Raw genomic sequence first — 18,340 nt, 5'->3', positions numbered from 1 at the left:
AAACAGAAGATAAGTGTTAACATCACAATAACCACTACAAAAATAGCAGCAACCCGGAATTTCAACATTCCCACCCCTCCCCCGACAATAACAACCATCAGTCTTCTTAAGAAGTTCCATAGTAATAGAATTATTTTGTTCATCAATAGCTGGATCAAATCATGAAAGTAGTCACAACCTTTACCACTTGTGTAACTTTGATAGCCTAGAAACTTTCTTCCATGTTTGGTTGGCATCATATAATTTTTAGTTCAACAACAACTCACAATAGCATAAAGGTAACTCCTCCATTACGGGCGCATGCAACAAGAGAGGCAACAATGGTGTTTTATACGATAGAGAAGAAGAAATAGACAACCTTTGAAAACATGGAGCTTCAATGGAGATACCCAACAAACTATAGACTCAGGAAAAATAAAGAAGAAAAGAAACAAGATTTTGATAATATCTAAAAGACGATTCCATTGTTCAACAATGGAGAATGAAGAAGGAAGCTTTTAAATAGGGCAAAATTACTGTTAGGACCTTTTTCCTAGGCCCCATCCCCTTAAAGGCATGTGAATCACGCACTAGTGCCTACTCAGTCTTAAAAATGACACATAGTCTCAGTCACAATCATAAGCATTTAAAATATAGAATACGCACATGTCCACTTTATAACCCGTGGAGTATAGAGGTAAGAATGTATATGTATCTCCTGGGCTATTCTTCTCCTTTTTTAATGTGATATATGTTGTGTCTTTAATTCTTACGTCCAGGATCCAGGTTTTACTTTTGTAATGAAAAAACCTTTCTTTGGGTTTGAAATGTTTTATGGTAGTTCTCTTATTTTGATTTTTCTGTAAGAATTTTAAATAGTAAAAGTTATGTGATATTCCAAAATGCCCCTCTCGGTAGCATTAATATTTTTAATATACTACTTGTGTTTATGACCCAACTCTTTGTAAATGTTAATTAATTATCTATAAATACACTTTCATTTTAGGGAAAAGAAGGCTTTTTCAAGACATTCAATTCTATGAGAAAAACCCTAAATTTCCTAAACTAACTTTTACATGAAATCCCCGGACACAGGGGCGGATATAGTATTCTAATGACGGGTTTAAATAAATCTACAACTTTCGACGCGGAGTACAAATTCATGCATAAAAATTCACCAAAATTGCAAAAATAGTAAATATGAACCATATTTTGAAAATATAACGGGTTCAATGCTTAAAACTTTAAAAGTTGAACCAATAAACTTTAAATCTTGAATCCGCCTCTATCCGCGTATGAGATTAAGACAATGTGAAATCATATGTGTTATGATCGGCTTTTTGTAGGCTCTAACTTCTCGAGGGTGGCTTATAAAGCACACATGGAATTTTTCAATTGCCCAAAGAAGGAATTTTCTGAAAACCACAAAGAAATTCAGAAGAAAAACCACAAAGCAATTCAGAAGAAAGATCTTCTAAACAAAGAAGGAATCATTCTCTTCCCGATTCCCATGATTGAAATCAAAGCAACGTAACCTGGTTGGCGCATTTGATAATTGATGCCTTTATAATTTATAAATGAATTGGAGAGAGGAATCAGTTGGAAGTCTATGACATCCTGAACTAAAACTCGAATGGAAGCCAATGTTGAATTAATTGGAAAGCAAGCATATTCTGAATTTGATCCATATAGCGAGTGGCAAAAGGAGGAATTTGATGTTCTTATAGTCCATATCCCAGGTATGAATTAATATGGTTCCATACTCATATACATTCGCCCCCCCCCCCCCCCCCCACAAAATCATGGGAATAGGAATTGTTTTAAAAGAATTGGGTTCATAAGTTTTTCTAATATGCAGAGGTCAATTGATAGTGGTTTAATGACCGGAATACGAGCTTTCATTATTCAAGGTTCTAAATCATTTCTCACAAGTTTCTATATAACATCTTGAAGTTGGCTAATATTTATTCTTCTTTTTCTTTTATCTCGATCACTTGAGTGCAAATACTAAACTACAATATCTGCGCCAAATAGTGTGTGTAATCCAACTATTGTGTCAAACTATTTGGCCTATTTACTTTCAAAGTCTGAATACACTTTTTGAACTAGAGCTAATTGATTAGTATATATCATATAATAAACTAGCAAAGTAATTATAAATAATATATTGCTTCGGTTGCAGGTTTTACGCTATTTAAACAAAAAATAAAACTATTTCTAATTTTTGTTTGAAGATTTATATTTTAAGTGTTCAACCTTTAAGATTTTTAATATTGAACACTTAATATTTTTAAAATTATGGGTTCATACCTACTGTTTGTTGCGATTTTAGTAGATTTTTATAGATAATCAAAACAATAAAATAGAATAAGCTCTTTTTTAAAAAACAATTATCAGCCCACTTATTTGCTTTATAAAATCGTTATTAATTTAGGCTCCTTACGAATCCTCCATCTTTTTTTTTCCGCAAATGTATATCAAAATCTACTGAACAGGTAGACTAACGATGCAAGTTTTATTCTTCTCCCGGTTCCAAGAATTCACTAATAAACAAGGCTTGAAGGTGCAAATTAGCAATTTGGGAGTGGTCAAGATTTCTGGAGATCGTCAAGTCGGTAATTTAAGAACTAGATTTTATAAGGAATTCCCAATACCAAAATACTGTAATACAGATGCAATCCAAGCAAAATTAGCAAAAGGTTCTCTCAAGATTTCATTTCCAAAGAAAGTTACAGCCCCTCCACCATTAGCTGTTAATCCTAAAGCAGATGAAGAAACATCACCAACTCTAAAAGAAAATAACTCAACTACATCCACGAAAGTAGAGGACGAAACAACAAACAACTCAAGATTGAAGAAGATCAAGAATGTAGCTACGAGCGTTGCAGCTATGGTGGCTGTGATTTCTGTCATTACTTACTATCTGTATAGCTCTACAAATAGTTGAAGGATAGTCTTAGTTATTTATGCAAGAAATAAGTTGGGATCTTTGTGGTCGTTTATAGTTATACTCTTGTGTAAATCGTCCAAACATTTGGGAATTTGTATTAGATGGATTTGTGTTATCGTTTAGGACATTAAAGCAAATCCTATTATTTAAACTTTCTTATATCAATTCAGTGACCTGAGCAATTCGAATGTAAGCAGAGAAGAGGGAAAAGAGATGAGTGTGTGAGAGAAGCTAAATATGTATGGAATGAAATGAGCTCTTAGCTCAAATGAACAAGATACAAGGACTAAATGTAACTAACTTGACTAACTACACTGCCAGCTGCAATTAAACTAACTCTACCTGACAGCTGTATAATTAAGTAAACTAACAGACTTCTAACCTATGTGGTAATCATGGTTAGTGATGCTGGGAAAGCAAGACACAAACAATTTGCATGACAAGGTAGCAGCGGAATAATATCCAAATCTAACGTTCCCAATCTATTTGAACCAAGAAAATACAAACAAATTCAAACACAAACGTATACGGACAACAAGTATATAAACCAACACGAATATGGCAAGGTAAAATAATCAAACACACGAGATACCAAGATTTACGTGGAAAACCTCTTCAATGTGAAGAGTAAACACCACGGGACCAAAGACCCTCAAAAGCTCCATTAAATCTATCAACAAGAGTTATAAAAGTTCTCTAAATTAGCCACAAAGTAAGTGCCAAATCCAGAACAACAATAGAAACAAGTTCACACCAAAACAATTGAAAAAAGAAGAGAAATCACTCCAAACACGAGCTACTATTTATGCCTCCAAAACTGAAGCTACAAGTCTCCAAATCCAATCTCTATCGTTGAAATTCAAGAACCAGATGTTAAAAACTCCAAGTTCAAATTTAAGCACAATCCGACAATTAACGGGTCGAAAAATGCTATTTGAAGCGGACTACCTCAGCAGAAATTTTCTGGAGCAAAAGATCACACTTTTCTCTCTCACAAGGCTTCAAAAACGGTTGCACCCTTATGTTTTCTCTCTTGTTCTGTTTTAAACCTAAAATATGTCATATTTATGTCTTGATATTAGTAGGCTGTAGGCAAAGTGGACTAGGTCCAAAAGACACATTTTAATCCACATAGGAAGGGAAAGGCCCAAAAAACTCCCAACAAGTGAACCATACAATTGATTAACTCCTTTACATATTACCTTGAAAAGAATGTTTATGCATTGTTGCTAAAAGGAGGAAGGAAAAACTTTAAGTAATTTTGAAATTGTAAACCTCATTTGCAGTTCATGCAGTGCCCAAATGCAGGCCATTATGTTATTTATGCCGGAGAAAATATGAATTTTGTGATATATTTGTTGTCCATTCCAATTGGTTTTTCGCATTACAACCAACGCTTCCTTGGATCTAGTTGGTTTGTCAGACGCCGATTGGGTTGGTTACCCCCGGTCATCCTTCTACTTCAAGTCTGCACATTGACGTCGTGACGACTCCTAGTCTTTAAGACTAGGTAAGCCTAACAACATGCGAAAAAATTAAAATAACAATAGATATAAGTCTCAAACTCAACAGTTGTAAATAAACAACGTTATAACTCAGCATAATATAAATCTCGAGACCCGGCGTAGTACAAGTCACAAGCTCTAACTATGAATACTGGATAACCATATACATCACGTCTATATATATAAAGGATAATGAAATAAGAGATCTAGAGAGAGGGGGACTCCGAGGCCTGCGGACGCCGGCAGGTATATCTTGAAGTCTCCGCAGTAGAATCCCGACTAATGCGTGGACTGGTAAGAAGTACCTGGATCTGCACACAAAAATATGCAGAAAAGTAGCATGAGTACACCACAATGGTACCAATAAGTGTCAAGCCTAACCTCAGTAGAGTAGTGACGAGGTTAGGTCAGGAAATAATAAAAGACTGAACAAATGTAGGCAGTGTAATAAAGACAGTAATAAAGTTAAAGTTATACCACCGCAGGCGTATCAATATCACAATGTATTACAAACGCACCTCAAATACCCAATATCACAATTTGCCAGAGAAACCAAACAATAACAAAATTTCACAATAAGGAGCCCACGACTCAACCACAATGTACACCAAGTCTCAACAATAATAACTGGAAGAATAACTCAATAGAATGATATTTCACAACTTAACACTTTGCCTTAATAGGAATCACAGTCTTTATAACTCAATACCAATTTTAACAACAAGATATCCCAATGAGTAGCAATTTCAAGTAAGAATTCAATAGTTAAATAGTGAATACGGAATAAGGAAACAAGAATTTCAACTAAACAAGTAGAGCAATTAGCAAGTAAGAGATAGGACAAGTAGACATGTGAAATTAGACTAATTATGATGACTATAATATGTTAAAGTAACTCAATTAAAGCATGAAAGGAATCTACATAGCTAAAAATCAGAAATTTCAACATTTAGCCCATGTACACACTCGTCACTTTACGTACACGGCTTTTACATATCACAATTATCACAACAATATCAAATCCAAAGGGGAAATTCCCCTACACGAGGTTAGACAAGTCACTTACCTCAAACCACGCTAAATCAATCAGCTAGAAGGCCATTCCCTCGATGTTCCAACTCTGAACGACTCGAATCTAGCCAAAATATTTTCATACTATAAATATAACTATAGGAAACTAATTCAAACAATGAAATTACGATCTTTGCAAAGAATTGAAAATTTGACCCAAAACGTCACCCTGGGCTCGCGTCTCGGAACCCGACCAAAATTATAAAAATCGAACACTCATTCGGTATCGAGTCCAACCGTACAATAATTGTTCAAATCCGGCCTCATTTCGCCTTTCAAAACTCAAAAATTTAGCCTAAGAAGTTCTATCACTTTTCCCCACTTTTTCCAACTCCAATCCCTAATTACATGATCAAAATAATAATAGATTCGAGTAATTTAACCAAAATCGAGTTAGAAATTCTTACTCCAATGATGTTTCTGAAAATCCCTCAACATTTCGCCTCAAACCGAGCTCTCTAAGTCTAAAATGTGAAATAAGAAATAAACCCTCGATTTCAAACTTAAATTCTGCTCCCAACGATTTACACATCGCGATCGCGAAACTACCTTCACAATCGCGAAGAACAAAACAAGGTTTCCCCCCAAAATGGCCTACGCGAACGCATATAACTGATACATAGACCCACGCGATCGCGGACACACCCACGCGATCGCGAAGAACAATCTCTGCGTGACCCTACTGCCTCAATTCCTTGTACGCGAACACGATCCTCTCTACGCGTTAGTGAAGCACTAGCTTCACTACTTCTGCGATCGCGTCCTTCTCCCTGCGAACACGAAGAGTAAAAATCAACAGTCCACAAAAATCCCTTCGCGATCGCGAACCTAACCTCGCGATCGCATAGAAGGAAACCAGACCTGAGAAAAACCAGAACTTCAGCTATTCCTAAATGATCCGAAATGCGCCGAACATGGTTTGAATTACACCCGAGGTCCCCGGAACCTCAACCAAACATACCTACAAGTCCTAAATATCATACGAACACGCTCGAAGAGACAAATCATATCAAACAACAAAAATTCTACGAATCGCAACCCAAATTTAAGCCTATGAACTTCTAAATTCCAAAACCAACGCCGATTCATACCAAAACAACTCGGATTGACTCTAAATTTTGTACACAAATCATCGATGACAATACATACCTAATCCAATTTCCGAAATCGAGATCTGACCTCTATATCAATAAAGTCAACTCCCAGACAAACTTTTCAAAATCTTCCATTTTCTCACTTTCGCCAATTCGAGCCGAAACGACCTACGGACCTCCAAATCAATATCCGAACACGCTCCTAAGATCAAAATCATCATAAGAAGCTATTGGAACTGGCAGAAATCCATTCTAGAGTCATCTTCACACAAGTCAAACTACGGTCAACTTTTACAAACTAAACCTCCAACTTAGGGACCATGCGTCCCATTTTACTCCGAAACTTTTCCGACCCCGAAACCAAGCATCCTGGAAAGTCACATAATTATAATATAATACAGAGGAGGCAATAAATAGGGGTTCGGGAATAATACACTCAAAACGACTGGCCGGATCGTTACACACGTCTTTCTCTGCTTAAGTTGTCTCATGGTCTTCAAAAGAAATAGAATATTGTTGCCAAGTCCAATGCAGAAATAGAGCACTTGTCGTTAGCCTCTCTAGCAACAGAACTCACTATAGTTACTTATATCCTCTGTGACATTGGGATTCCATTTCCAAAACCCCAAGTTCTATACACAAACAACTAATTGAGTGCTCTTCACCTTACTTTTGACAAAGCTAGAGATGAATGAATGAAAGTTGTTCCAATTGTATTATGACGGTGTCCTCTTTATACAACAGATTAGGAATTGAATCCCAGAATTATAGGTAAGGTAAAGAAAAGGTATTAAATTACAGATACACATTCCAAATCCTAGCAGATTACAATCAATAAAATAAAATTAGATCTTCACATAATAAAATAAAATCAAATTTGAAATCAAGTGGAAGATATTGTTCAAATATGAAATTAAGCTGCTGAAATTGTTCCTTTTGTATACGGTCGAAATTGATTTTGTCCTTCGTATGTCTGATCGAGATGGGGACATAATGGACCGAAGAAAGTCTTCATAATATCGAGGTGAGATATGAAGAAAGCACGAACAAACTTCTAGTTTTCGAGTTGGATTAAATACCGAGCTCGACACCATTATCGAGCTCGAGTCCAAATCGGACTATACTAAGAAGCAGCGGAATCGAGTTTAAGAACCAGAAGCCAACCAATACCGAACCCAGGTCAATACCGTACCCCGAGTCGGCATCGAGCTCAAACCCGCATCGAGCTCTAAAACTAATACCGACCAATACCGAGTCCGATCCAGATCGAGCTCATGGACAAGAGCCGTTACAGTCGCACTAAGGGAGAGAATCTCGGCGGGAATTAGAGAAAAACTGATTTATCATGGGTTCCCCACAATGTATTTTTTATTATATCTAAAGTAGGACCACCCACTATAAAAGGGATGGCTATATTTCTGTAAAGAACAAGTTTTGCATACATTGTAACTGAGATATCATACACTCCCATATTGAAGAATTATCCTTTTTTAGTTTCATAGATTGATTCATCTTACTTAATCCATAAATCATCCTTTTTCAACTTTGCTTATTTTTCATTCTTTACAGTTAATATTCGATATTTTTATTTATTCTTACGATTTGTGTGAAGTTATACCACACACCCGTATAACTACGTACAAATTCAACTCTATCCATTTTTCGGGTAAACAGTTTGGCGCCCACCGTGGAGCTAAGGATAATAGTGATTATTTGATACGAATCTGCAAAAATACACCATTTTACGCTTGTTTTCGGAAGTATCTTTGATTTCAGATTAGCAACGATGAGTTCTCAATTAAATGGTCTTACCGATCGACAACGAAGTTGGCTTTCAAGGTGAGAACAACAACTTGACGCTCAGGGCCGAAAGGCCACTTATCGACGTCGTTGGAGCTCCAGTCGAAGTACCATTAGACGTTAATTCACATATGGCCATTGAGACAAATCAACGTTCTGAATCTGAAAATAGCTTTCATGGTGGTACTCGATCTGCACCTCGAGAAACCCATAACATTGAGGAAAACGGAATCAGCTTGCGTATGATTTTCGAAATGTTGCAAGCTCAACAGGTAGCAATAGCTCAGCTACAGAGTCAAACCCAGGTACCGAGCAATCCGGAGCCCAATCCACCCCGAGAAGTCACCAACAGAATGGAACTAGCTATAGTAAGATCAAATGAGCAAGAGTCGGGGACTAATCCCGAAATTACTAAGATGTTCGAAGAACTGACCAAACGAATAGAATAAGGAGAAAGGAGGATCGAGGAAAACGACAAAAAGGTGGAAACATATAACTCCAGGGTTGATCAGATCCCGGGGGCACCACCGATATTGAAGGGCTTAGATTCCAAAATTTTTACACAAAAGCCTTTCTCCCCGAGCGTGGCTCCTAAACCGATCCAAAGAAGTTTCGCATGCCCGAGATTCCTAAATATAATATAACGATCGATCCCAATGAACACGTCACCTCTTACACATGTGCTATTAAAGGGAACGATCTAGGGGACGATGAGATCGAATTTGTATTATTGAAAAAATTCGGTGAAACCCTGACAAAGGGAGCAATGATATAGTATTATAATTTTCCATCTAACTTCATTGATTCTTTTGCTATGCTTACAGATTCTTTCGTAAAAGCACATGCTGGGGCTATAAAGGTCGAGTCCAGGAAGTCAGACCTATTCAAGGTAAGACAAAAAGATAACGAGATGCTAAGAGAATTCGTATCTCGTTTTCAAATGGAACGAATGGATCTACCACCAGTCACAGACGATTGGGTTATTCAAGCTTTCACCCAAGGTCTAAACGAACGAAGCTCGATGGCTTCACGGTGGCTGAAGCATAACCTCATCGAGTACCCAGCTATTACTTGGGCCGATGTGCATAATTGATATCAATCCAAAATAAGAGTCGAAGACGACTGGGTTCTAGGTCCGTTATTAAAAGGGCTACCAACTGAGAATAGAGGTCGATCAGAGACCGATACCGGCCATATAATGGAAAACCTACAAACTCGGTGTAATAAACGGCAATCAACTACCACGCAAATTGGAACGTGCCACACCTAAAATGATACTATTGCTAAGGTATGGTCCTCCTATATTCAATTATATTTCGAAACTAACCCTTGCAGGTGTTCGACCAAAGACCGGTGTTTACTCCCAAAAGGGTTCTTTCGGCAAGGTTTTTTAATGAGGCAACCATTGATCATGCTAACTTGGAACAAATTCAACAGTATCCGAGGCCTCCTTACAATCAACCTCGAATACAAAAGGGCATACCATTGTCATTGAACATATCAACGATGATTATCAAGTACGGTGCAAAGGAAGTTACTTCGTTATTTCATGGCAACAGGGTCTCGACAAGAAAAATTGTAAGGGCCAAATGGTCAAACGAGCCATGCCCATGTAGTTGGCCCGAGCCCTGACACAAAACATGAACACATGTATAATGACTTACAAAGAAATTTGTTTTCTTTACCGATATCTTATAACCAAGAAAAATTCCTCTCTTTCGAGATCTATTATGCAAACAAGCTTAAGGGCCGACCATTACCCCATAAATCGGTGACTGCCAACCAAAAAATCAATGAGTTCGAGCAACACGCACTCGACTATAAATCCCAAGGGCTACACCGACTCGAGTTCGAGCAACCATTCTCACTCGGGGACTATATACAAAGCCCAAGGGCTACCCTATTTCGAGTCCGAGCAAACACTCACTCGACCATTAAGCCTACAGGCTACATTACTTCGAGTTCGAATCACTCACTTGACTAATAAACCTACGGGCTACGCCACTTCGAGTTCGAGCAAGCACTCACTCGACTACTAAGCCTACGGGCAACTCTTATTTCGAGTTCGAGCAATCACTCACTCGACCATTAAGCCTACGGGCTACATTACTTCGAGTTCAAATCACTCACTCAACCATTAATACCACGGGCTATATTACTTCGAGTTCGAATCATTCACTCAACTAATAAGCCTACGGGCTATGTTACTTCGAGTTCGAGCAAGCACTCACTCGACTACTAAGCCTACGGGCTACTCTTATTTCGAGTTCGAGCAACCACTCACTCGACCATTAAGCCTACGGGCTACATTACTTCAAGTTCGAATCACTCACTCGACTAATAAGCCTACGGGCCACATCACTTCGAGTTCGAGCAACCACTCTCTCAACTAATAAGCCTACGAGCTACGTCACTTCGAGTTCGAGAAAGCACTCACTCGACCATTAAGCCTACGGGCTTTATTACTTCGAGTTCGAATCACTCACTCGACTAATAAGCCTACGGGCCACATCACTTCGAGTTCGAGCAAGCACTCACTCGACCATTAAGCCTACGGGCTACGTCACTTCGAGTTCAAGCAAGCACTCACTCGACTACTAAGCTTACGGGCTACTCTTATTTCGAGTTTGAGTAATCACTCACTCGACTATTAAGCCTACGGGCTACATTACTTCAAGTTCGAATCACTCACTCGACCATTAAGCCTTCAGGCTACATTACTTCGAGTTCAAATCACTCACTCAACTAATAAGCCTACGGGCTACGTTACTTCGAGTTCAAGCAATCACTCACTCGACCATTAAGCATACATGCTATATTACTTCGAGTTCGAATCACTCACTCGACTAATAAGCCTACAAGCCACATCACTTCGAGTTCGAGCAAGCACTCACTTGACTATTAAGCCTACGTGATACTATTATTTTGAGTTCGAGCAATCACTCACTCGACCATTAAGCCTACGGGCTACATTACTTCGAGTTCGAATCACTCGCTTGACTAATAAGCCTACAGGCCACATCACTTCAAGTTCGAGCAAGCACTCACTCGACAATTAAGCCTACGGGCTACGTCACTTCGAGTTCGAGAAAGCACTCACTCGACTACTAAGCCTACGGGCTACTCTTATTTCGAGTTCGAGCAATCACTCACTCGACCATTAAGACTACGGGCTACATTACTTCGAGTTCAAATCACTCACTCAACTAATAAGCCTACGGGCTACCTTATTTCGAGTTCGAGCAATCGCTCACTCGACTATCAAGCCTACGGGAGATATTTATTCGAGTTCGAGCAATCACTGACTCAACCTCTAAGCCTACGGGCTATATTACTTCGAGTTCGAGCAATCACTCACTCAACTACTAAGCCTACGGGCTACCTTATTTCGAGTTTGAGAAAGCACTCACTCGATTATAAAGGCTACAAGGTACGAATTCGATCAAATTACCTAAAGCCTTATAAAAACCTTCATAAGGCATGAATGAAACAAAATCTTCACAAGGCAGAGAATAAAATAGAGGCAAGTTGAGAAAATAAAAGATCTTTATATATATATACAAGAGTGTTTACAACGTCCGAACAGGACCCTACACAAAAAAACAAAATTTCTCTGACCCACTCTTGCTCCCATCATCATCATCATCATCATCGAAAGCCAAGGCTTCAGCATCGGCTTCGAGCTCTTTAGCCCTTTTTATCTCTTCGGTGAGATCGAAACCTCGAGCATGGATCTTCTCGAGGGTATCCCTCCGAGATCGACATTTAGCAAGTTCAGCAACCCAATGTGCTCGAGTGTTAGTAGTCTCGGCTGCCTCTCTTGCTTGTACCTGAGCAGCTTCAGCATCTGCCCGATAGACAGCCACGAATACATCTGCATTGGCCTTTGCTTTTTCGGCGTCAGATTTGGCCTTGGCAAGTTCGGAGGCCAATCGAGCCTCGAGCTCCTCTATTTTTCTTTCTTGAACCGAGCTTTTATCCTTCATGCTTTGACGCTAGTTTTCGGTCGATTATAATTGGGCTCGAGCAGTTTCTTTTTCTGCGGCAAGACGGTCCATGCATCTTTCCATCCCAAGGTCTCCACCCTTACCATATCGACCTCCTCACGAAGCTTCTTAATAACCTCAAGCTTCTGCTGCAGTTGTGAGATCGAAATATTAGCCACCGTTCCAGAATCGAGCCCATGGGTTTTTAAGATTACCATTACCTGCTCGGTTAGGTCTGTCTGGTCTTGTTGAGCCTTGGCCAATTCAGCTCGGAGGTCCTTGATTTCTTCTTCCCTTTGTCCAAAGAGGAGTCTAAGGGCGTTCCTCTCCTCCGTGACCCATCGGAGGTCGGCCTCGTATCGACACAGCTCAGATCGAGACCGAGAACATGCTTCTCGATGAACCGCTGCGGCCTACGTAAGAAAGAAGAAAAGAAGTTAGAGAAGAATAGCAAACATAAAAGTAATATCAACGAAGGGAGTTAAAAGCTTACCCGATTCAAAGCTTGATGCACTTCACAGAAAAGACCTGACATATCAATAGGGCCAGCAACATCCTCGACCCGAGTAAACAAATCACAGAAGGGGTCCTACCCTTCATGAGACCGGTTTATCTCGAGGGCCCCAAAAGCTTGGTCTTCCCGAATCGCCCCTTCCGAAAAGGCAAGGAGTGTGGGCGAGTCTCCGATTACTATTGCCCCAAGCGACTCGCTTGGGGCATTCTCCTCAGTTCGGAGAGCTTCAAGACCGGCCCCTTCTGATATACCCACCGTTTATTGACTTCGGTGGGAAGCATCCTCGATCTCTAACGATTCGGGGACTCTGCCCGAACCTTCCTTTGATATCTCCTCAGTCCGAGGCGAAGCTTTATAAATCACCATCGATTTAGCTGTCTTTGGGGCATCGATGGTTTTCTTCATCCGGGCCACCAGCACGGACCCGTCATTTTATTCTTCTTCTTCTTCTTCTTCGTCTTCATACCTTAGACGTAGAGCTGATTCTATGGTCAAAGGGATGGTATTCTTCCTCGGTTTACGAGCCATCCTCGTCTTCGATTTTGGATCTTCGGAAGCGGAGGCCCTTTTTCGCTTATTATCCTTCATCGATTTTGGGACAGAGGCTGAAGCCTCTTCCTCGACTGACGGGGGCCTCAAAACCGCATCTTTGCCCATGCCTACATACAAGAAAATTGATTTAAATATATGGAGAGCATCGAGTTCGAATTACCAAAGATACGAGAAAGAGACTTACCGTGATTTTTGGCCTCCCATCGTCCCTTTGACAAATCACGCCATGAGCTCTTGGCATATGTAGAGGTCGAAGCTAGACCCCGTACCCAGTTCTTGAGGTCAGGAACTGCACCGAGTATCCAAGAAACAGCTGCATCACAAAAGGGGGATATCAGTGAGGAAGAAATGAAGGGGGAAAATAGTAGGAGATAACAGCAGGATTACACTTACGCTTCATGTTCCACTCCTCGGGAAATGACATCTTTTCAGACGGAATCAGGTCCGAAGTCTTCACTCGAACGAACCTGCCCATCCAACCTCGATCCTTGTCCTCGTCTATGCACGAGAATAGAATCTTGGTAGTCAGGCACTGAAGTTTTATTTACCCACCTCGAAAGAGGCGAGGGCAGTACAATCGAATGAGATGGTCGAGGGTGAAAGGCATCCCCTCGATTTTGTTCACGAAGAAACGGATCAAAATAACGATCCGCCAAGAAGAAGGATGGATCTGGCCTAGGGTTATTTCGTATTGACGGCAGAAATCAATAATAACAGGGTTGAGAGGACCTAACGTAAAAGGGTAAGTATACACGCTTAAAAACCCTTTCACGTGAGTGGTGATATTTTCTTCAAGAGACGGGATTACCACTTCTTTTCTCTCCCAATTGCAATCTTTCTTTAGCTGTTCGAGGTGCCCCTCGGTTATCAAACACATATACCTCGATACTGGCTCACATCGGCCGGGAACCGATGAGCCTTTGTCGACCTTAAAATTAGAGGTAAGAACACACGCCCCAGTAACGCACTCCTCAGGTTGTGGCTCCACCGATATTTTGTCGATGACGGGCTGTGAAGAAGAAGCTTTTTCTTTCTAAGGAATGGTTTTTGATGTTTTCGCCATTTTGGATTTAAAGATCGAAAATAGAAGGAGGTAACAAAGATTTGGTATTTTTGAAGAGAGATTTTGCAGTGAAAAATCATAGATTTACAGATAAACTCAGAAGATGCAAGAAAGAACTTTTATAAAATTTGGAGATTGGAGATGCAAAAGTGATAAATGGTAAAGAAGAGGCTATTTATAGATTAAGCAACATCGGTTCAGTATGAACAGTGGCCGACCATCGTCTGACGCACATTAAATGCCTTGGAAAACTAAACCGACGGGACAACTATCACGTGCGCCATGATCGAGCCCGATGTAAACGTCAGCTTATATATGATTGAGACGTTGGGAAATCACGTAGTTTCTTGCCACATCCTTCCCGAGAAACGATGGGACTATCTGTATACGGTCGAAACTGATTTCGGCCCTCGTACGTCTGATCGAGATGGGAACATAATGGACCGAAGAAAATCTTCATAATATCGAGGTGAGATATGAAGAAGGTACGAACAAACTTCGAGTTTTCTAGTCGGATTAAATACCGAGCTTGACGCCATTATCGAGCTCGAGTCCAAATCGAACTATACTAAGAAGCAGCGGAATTGAGCTTAAGAACCAGAGGCCAACCAATACCGAACCCAGGTCAATACCGGACCCCGAGTCGGCATCGAGCTCAAACTTGCATCGAGCTCTAAAACCAATACCGGCCAATACCGAGTCCGATCAAGATCGAGCTCATGGACAAGAGCCGTTACAGTCGCACTAAGGGAGAGAATCTCGGCGGAAATTAGGAAAAAACTAATTTATCATGGGTTCCCCATTATGTATTTTTTATTATATCTAAAGTAGGATCCCCGCTATAAAAGGGATGGCTATTTCTGTAAAGAACAAGTTTTGCATACATTGTAACTCAGATATCATACACTCTCATATTGAAGAATTATCCTTTTTTAGCTTAATAGATTGATTCATCTTGCTTAATCCATAAATCATCCTTTTTCAACTTTGTTTATTTTTCATTCTTTACAGTCAATATTCGATATTTCTAGTTACTCTTACGATTTGTGTCAAGTTATACCACATACCCTTAGAACTACGTACAAATTCAACTCTATCCATTTTTCGGGTAAACACCTTTGTGCCCCCTCAAGTTAGGGGAGGTGTCAACGACTCCTAACTTGATTAGATTGGGTTGAAATGATGCAATAGGTAGTGGCTTAACGAGTATATCACCAAGTTGATTAGCAAAATGAACATAAAGAATTAATGTTGATGATATGTTGCTGAACTTTATCAAGAAAAAATGAAAGTCAATTGAAATATGCTTCATCCGGCTATGGAATAACATATTTTGGCAGGGATATGTGGTGCTGACATTGTTGCAGTAAACCTTTGGAGTAATAGAAAGAGGAACACAAATTTCAGACTACAAATTTATTAACTACTTCAACAACGGCATAAGAAGAGGTTGACGATTAATTAGTGAGGTCATCTGCCCTATCAATGTTAGGATAGATGTGGAGTGCATGATCAGATTGCTTCTGGCAGAAGAGGCCATGCGTTATTGATTGTTTCAGATAGCATAGAACGTGCTTAATAATAATCCAATGAATTGAAATTGGACGAAGTGTGAATTGAGAAAGCTTATTCAGAACATAGATTATGTTAGGGCGTGTGAAAGCCAAATACTGCAATTTTCCAATAGTAGAGCGAATTATTGCTTTGCATCAGTGAGCAGAGCCATCAACCAAGTTAAGTTGCATGGAGGTAGATAGCACGAAGTGGACACCTTTGCTTTCTTCCACTAAAATTTCTTTGAGCACATCTGAGATGTATTTAGACTGAGAAAAGATCAAACCATATGCATTTGGAAGGACTTCAACACCTATGAAATAATGCAGTAGCCCAAGATCCTTGAAAGAAAAGTGTTTAGATAAGGCATTCTTGACATTGTTGATGGCTGTCACATTATTTCCTGTCACTACAATATCATTAACATAAACAAGAAGATATAGTTGTATACCCATTGGGTAAAAGATAAACAAGGAAGTATTTGAGTGAGATTTTCTTAAAACCAAGGGAGACAAAAAAGTCCTTGAGTTCATTTTACCATGATGTGGGGCTTGTTTGAACCCATAAAAATGGCCTTTTGAAGGCGACATTTATGATTTGGATAGTCTAAATATTCAAAACCCTTTGGTTGTTTCATATAAACATCTTCTTCAAGATGACCTTGAAGGAAATTCATTGTTAACATCTAGGTAATGAAGGGGCCAACAAAAGCAAGTGGCAAGAGAGAGCACAACGTATGTTTGGTTATTCACACATTAATTAGATATAATTCCTTTATTTTTTAATTATATTTGAAACTTACAAGTAATACTTTGTTTGTTTTTAATTGTGATATACTAGTTAGTTTTGTTATACACTCTTCTACCGACCATGTTAAATTTTTAACATTTTTGAAATAAAAATTAATAGTATTAAAATTATGTAAGCATTATAAAATGTAAAATAATAGTCACATGAGAGGTCTCCCCTTTCGAATCATATTAAAATCTCATCTTTTAGATTCAGTGTATAATTTAATTTATGATAAATAATAAGTTATTGACATAAGTAATGGACCATATCATTATAACATATTATTGTATAGATTAATATAATAATTTGCTATAGAATGTAAGTGGTAACAATTTATGGTTGTTTAAATTCTACTATATAATTGATGATTGACTCATTAATAGATTTAATTCTATTATTTTTATTTATAACTGGAACTTATAAATAACATTTATTTTAATAAGAAATATAATATAATTAGTTTTCCAATGTACTTAGATATTAACCATGTTAAATTCGTAATTCTAAATGTATCTAGATATATGAAAATTATATAAAAATTCATATGAATAATAATGTTAGTGATAGATAATTAGATATTTTGTTCTATCTATGTAATTGTTAAGCTAATTATTGTGACAAAAAATAATAATTAGCTGCGAAATTTTATTTCAAAAATAAATTCGTCTATTAAACCAAGCGTTGCCACACTAATTTAGTACTTGAAGCAAACATATTTGTTTAGCTATAATATTTTATTTTAAATAACTTGTTGTGGCTAAAAGGTACTATTGCTACGCTAAGTTTTAACTCGTAGTTAAAAATAATATTAGCTACGAAATTTTGTTATAGCAATAACTTCGTGGCTATATCATTTAAATATTGCCACAAATTTTTTATAACTTGAAGTTAAAATACGTATTTAGCTACTACTTTTTGCTTCAAATAATTTATTATGGCTAAAAGATTATTGTTGCTACAGTAATTTTTATCACGTGGCAAAAAATTATGATTATCTACGAAATTTTATTTTAGCAATAACCTTGTAGCTATTTAGATAATTATTGCTACGATTGTTAGCAATTATAAAAAAAAATGAGGAATTACCTTTGCCAATTAAATTTTTGTGGCTAAGAAATTTTATAAATTTGTAAATAGCCATGGAATTTGAATTTTTGTGGCTATTGTTAGGTACTAACCACGATTTTTAAATCAATAGCTAAGATTTTGTAGCTATATATGCATAATGTTATATCTTATGTCAATTTTTTTTTTTTTAATTCTATGGGTGTATTCGTCTAGCTAGCATATGAAGCAAACATGGAATTTCTCATTGCCCTACACAATGGACTTCACCATGTGCTCTGAAAAGGAAGTACCAGAAAGCAACTTGAAACAACAACCTCTATGACCAAAAAGGAATCTTTTTCTTCCCATAAGAGAGCTCTAAATTAGTTGATACGAACAATATTTTTGATATTCTCCTATATATAAAGGATTT

At 38.3% G+C, this 18,340-nt stretch overlaps 1 protein-coding gene across 3 annotated transcripts; it reads left to right on the top strand.

The window, feature by feature from the left end:
- Positions 1-1,449: 1,449 nt before the first annotated feature.
- Positions 1,450-3,080, top strand: LOC107802139 (uncharacterized). Of its 3 annotated transcripts, XR_012703103.1 has the most exons (3): positions 1,453-1,718; positions 1,838-1,889; positions 2,475-3,080. XR_012703103.1 is itself a non-coding variant. In XM_016625589.2 (2 exons), exons 1-2 carry the CDS (start codon positions 1,613-1,615, stop codon positions 2,924-2,926), a joined length of 558 nt encoding a protein of 185 aa, XP_016481075.1. In that variant the 5' UTR covers positions 1,496-1,612; the 3' UTR covers positions 2,927-3,080. The 3 variants fall into 3 exon arrangements, 1 of the variants encoding a protein (XP_016481075.1); XR_012703102.1 differs by lacking the exon at positions 1,838-1,889 and having other exon boundaries at positions 1,450-1,718; positions 2,517-3,080; XM_016625589.2 differs by lacking the exon at positions 1,838-1,889 and having other exon boundaries at positions 1,496-1,718.
- Positions 3,081-18,340: the final 15,260 nt, after the last annotated feature.

This window comes from Nicotiana tabacum, chromosome 19 (assembly GCF_000715075.1).
Source record: "Nicotiana tabacum cultivar K326 chromosome 19, ASM71507v2, whole genome shotgun sequence".
Taxonomy (NCBI): domain Eukaryota; kingdom Viridiplantae; phylum Streptophyta; class Magnoliopsida; order Solanales; family Solanaceae; genus Nicotiana; species Nicotiana tabacum.
This window is presented reverse-complemented; position numbering and strand designations above follow the sequence as displayed.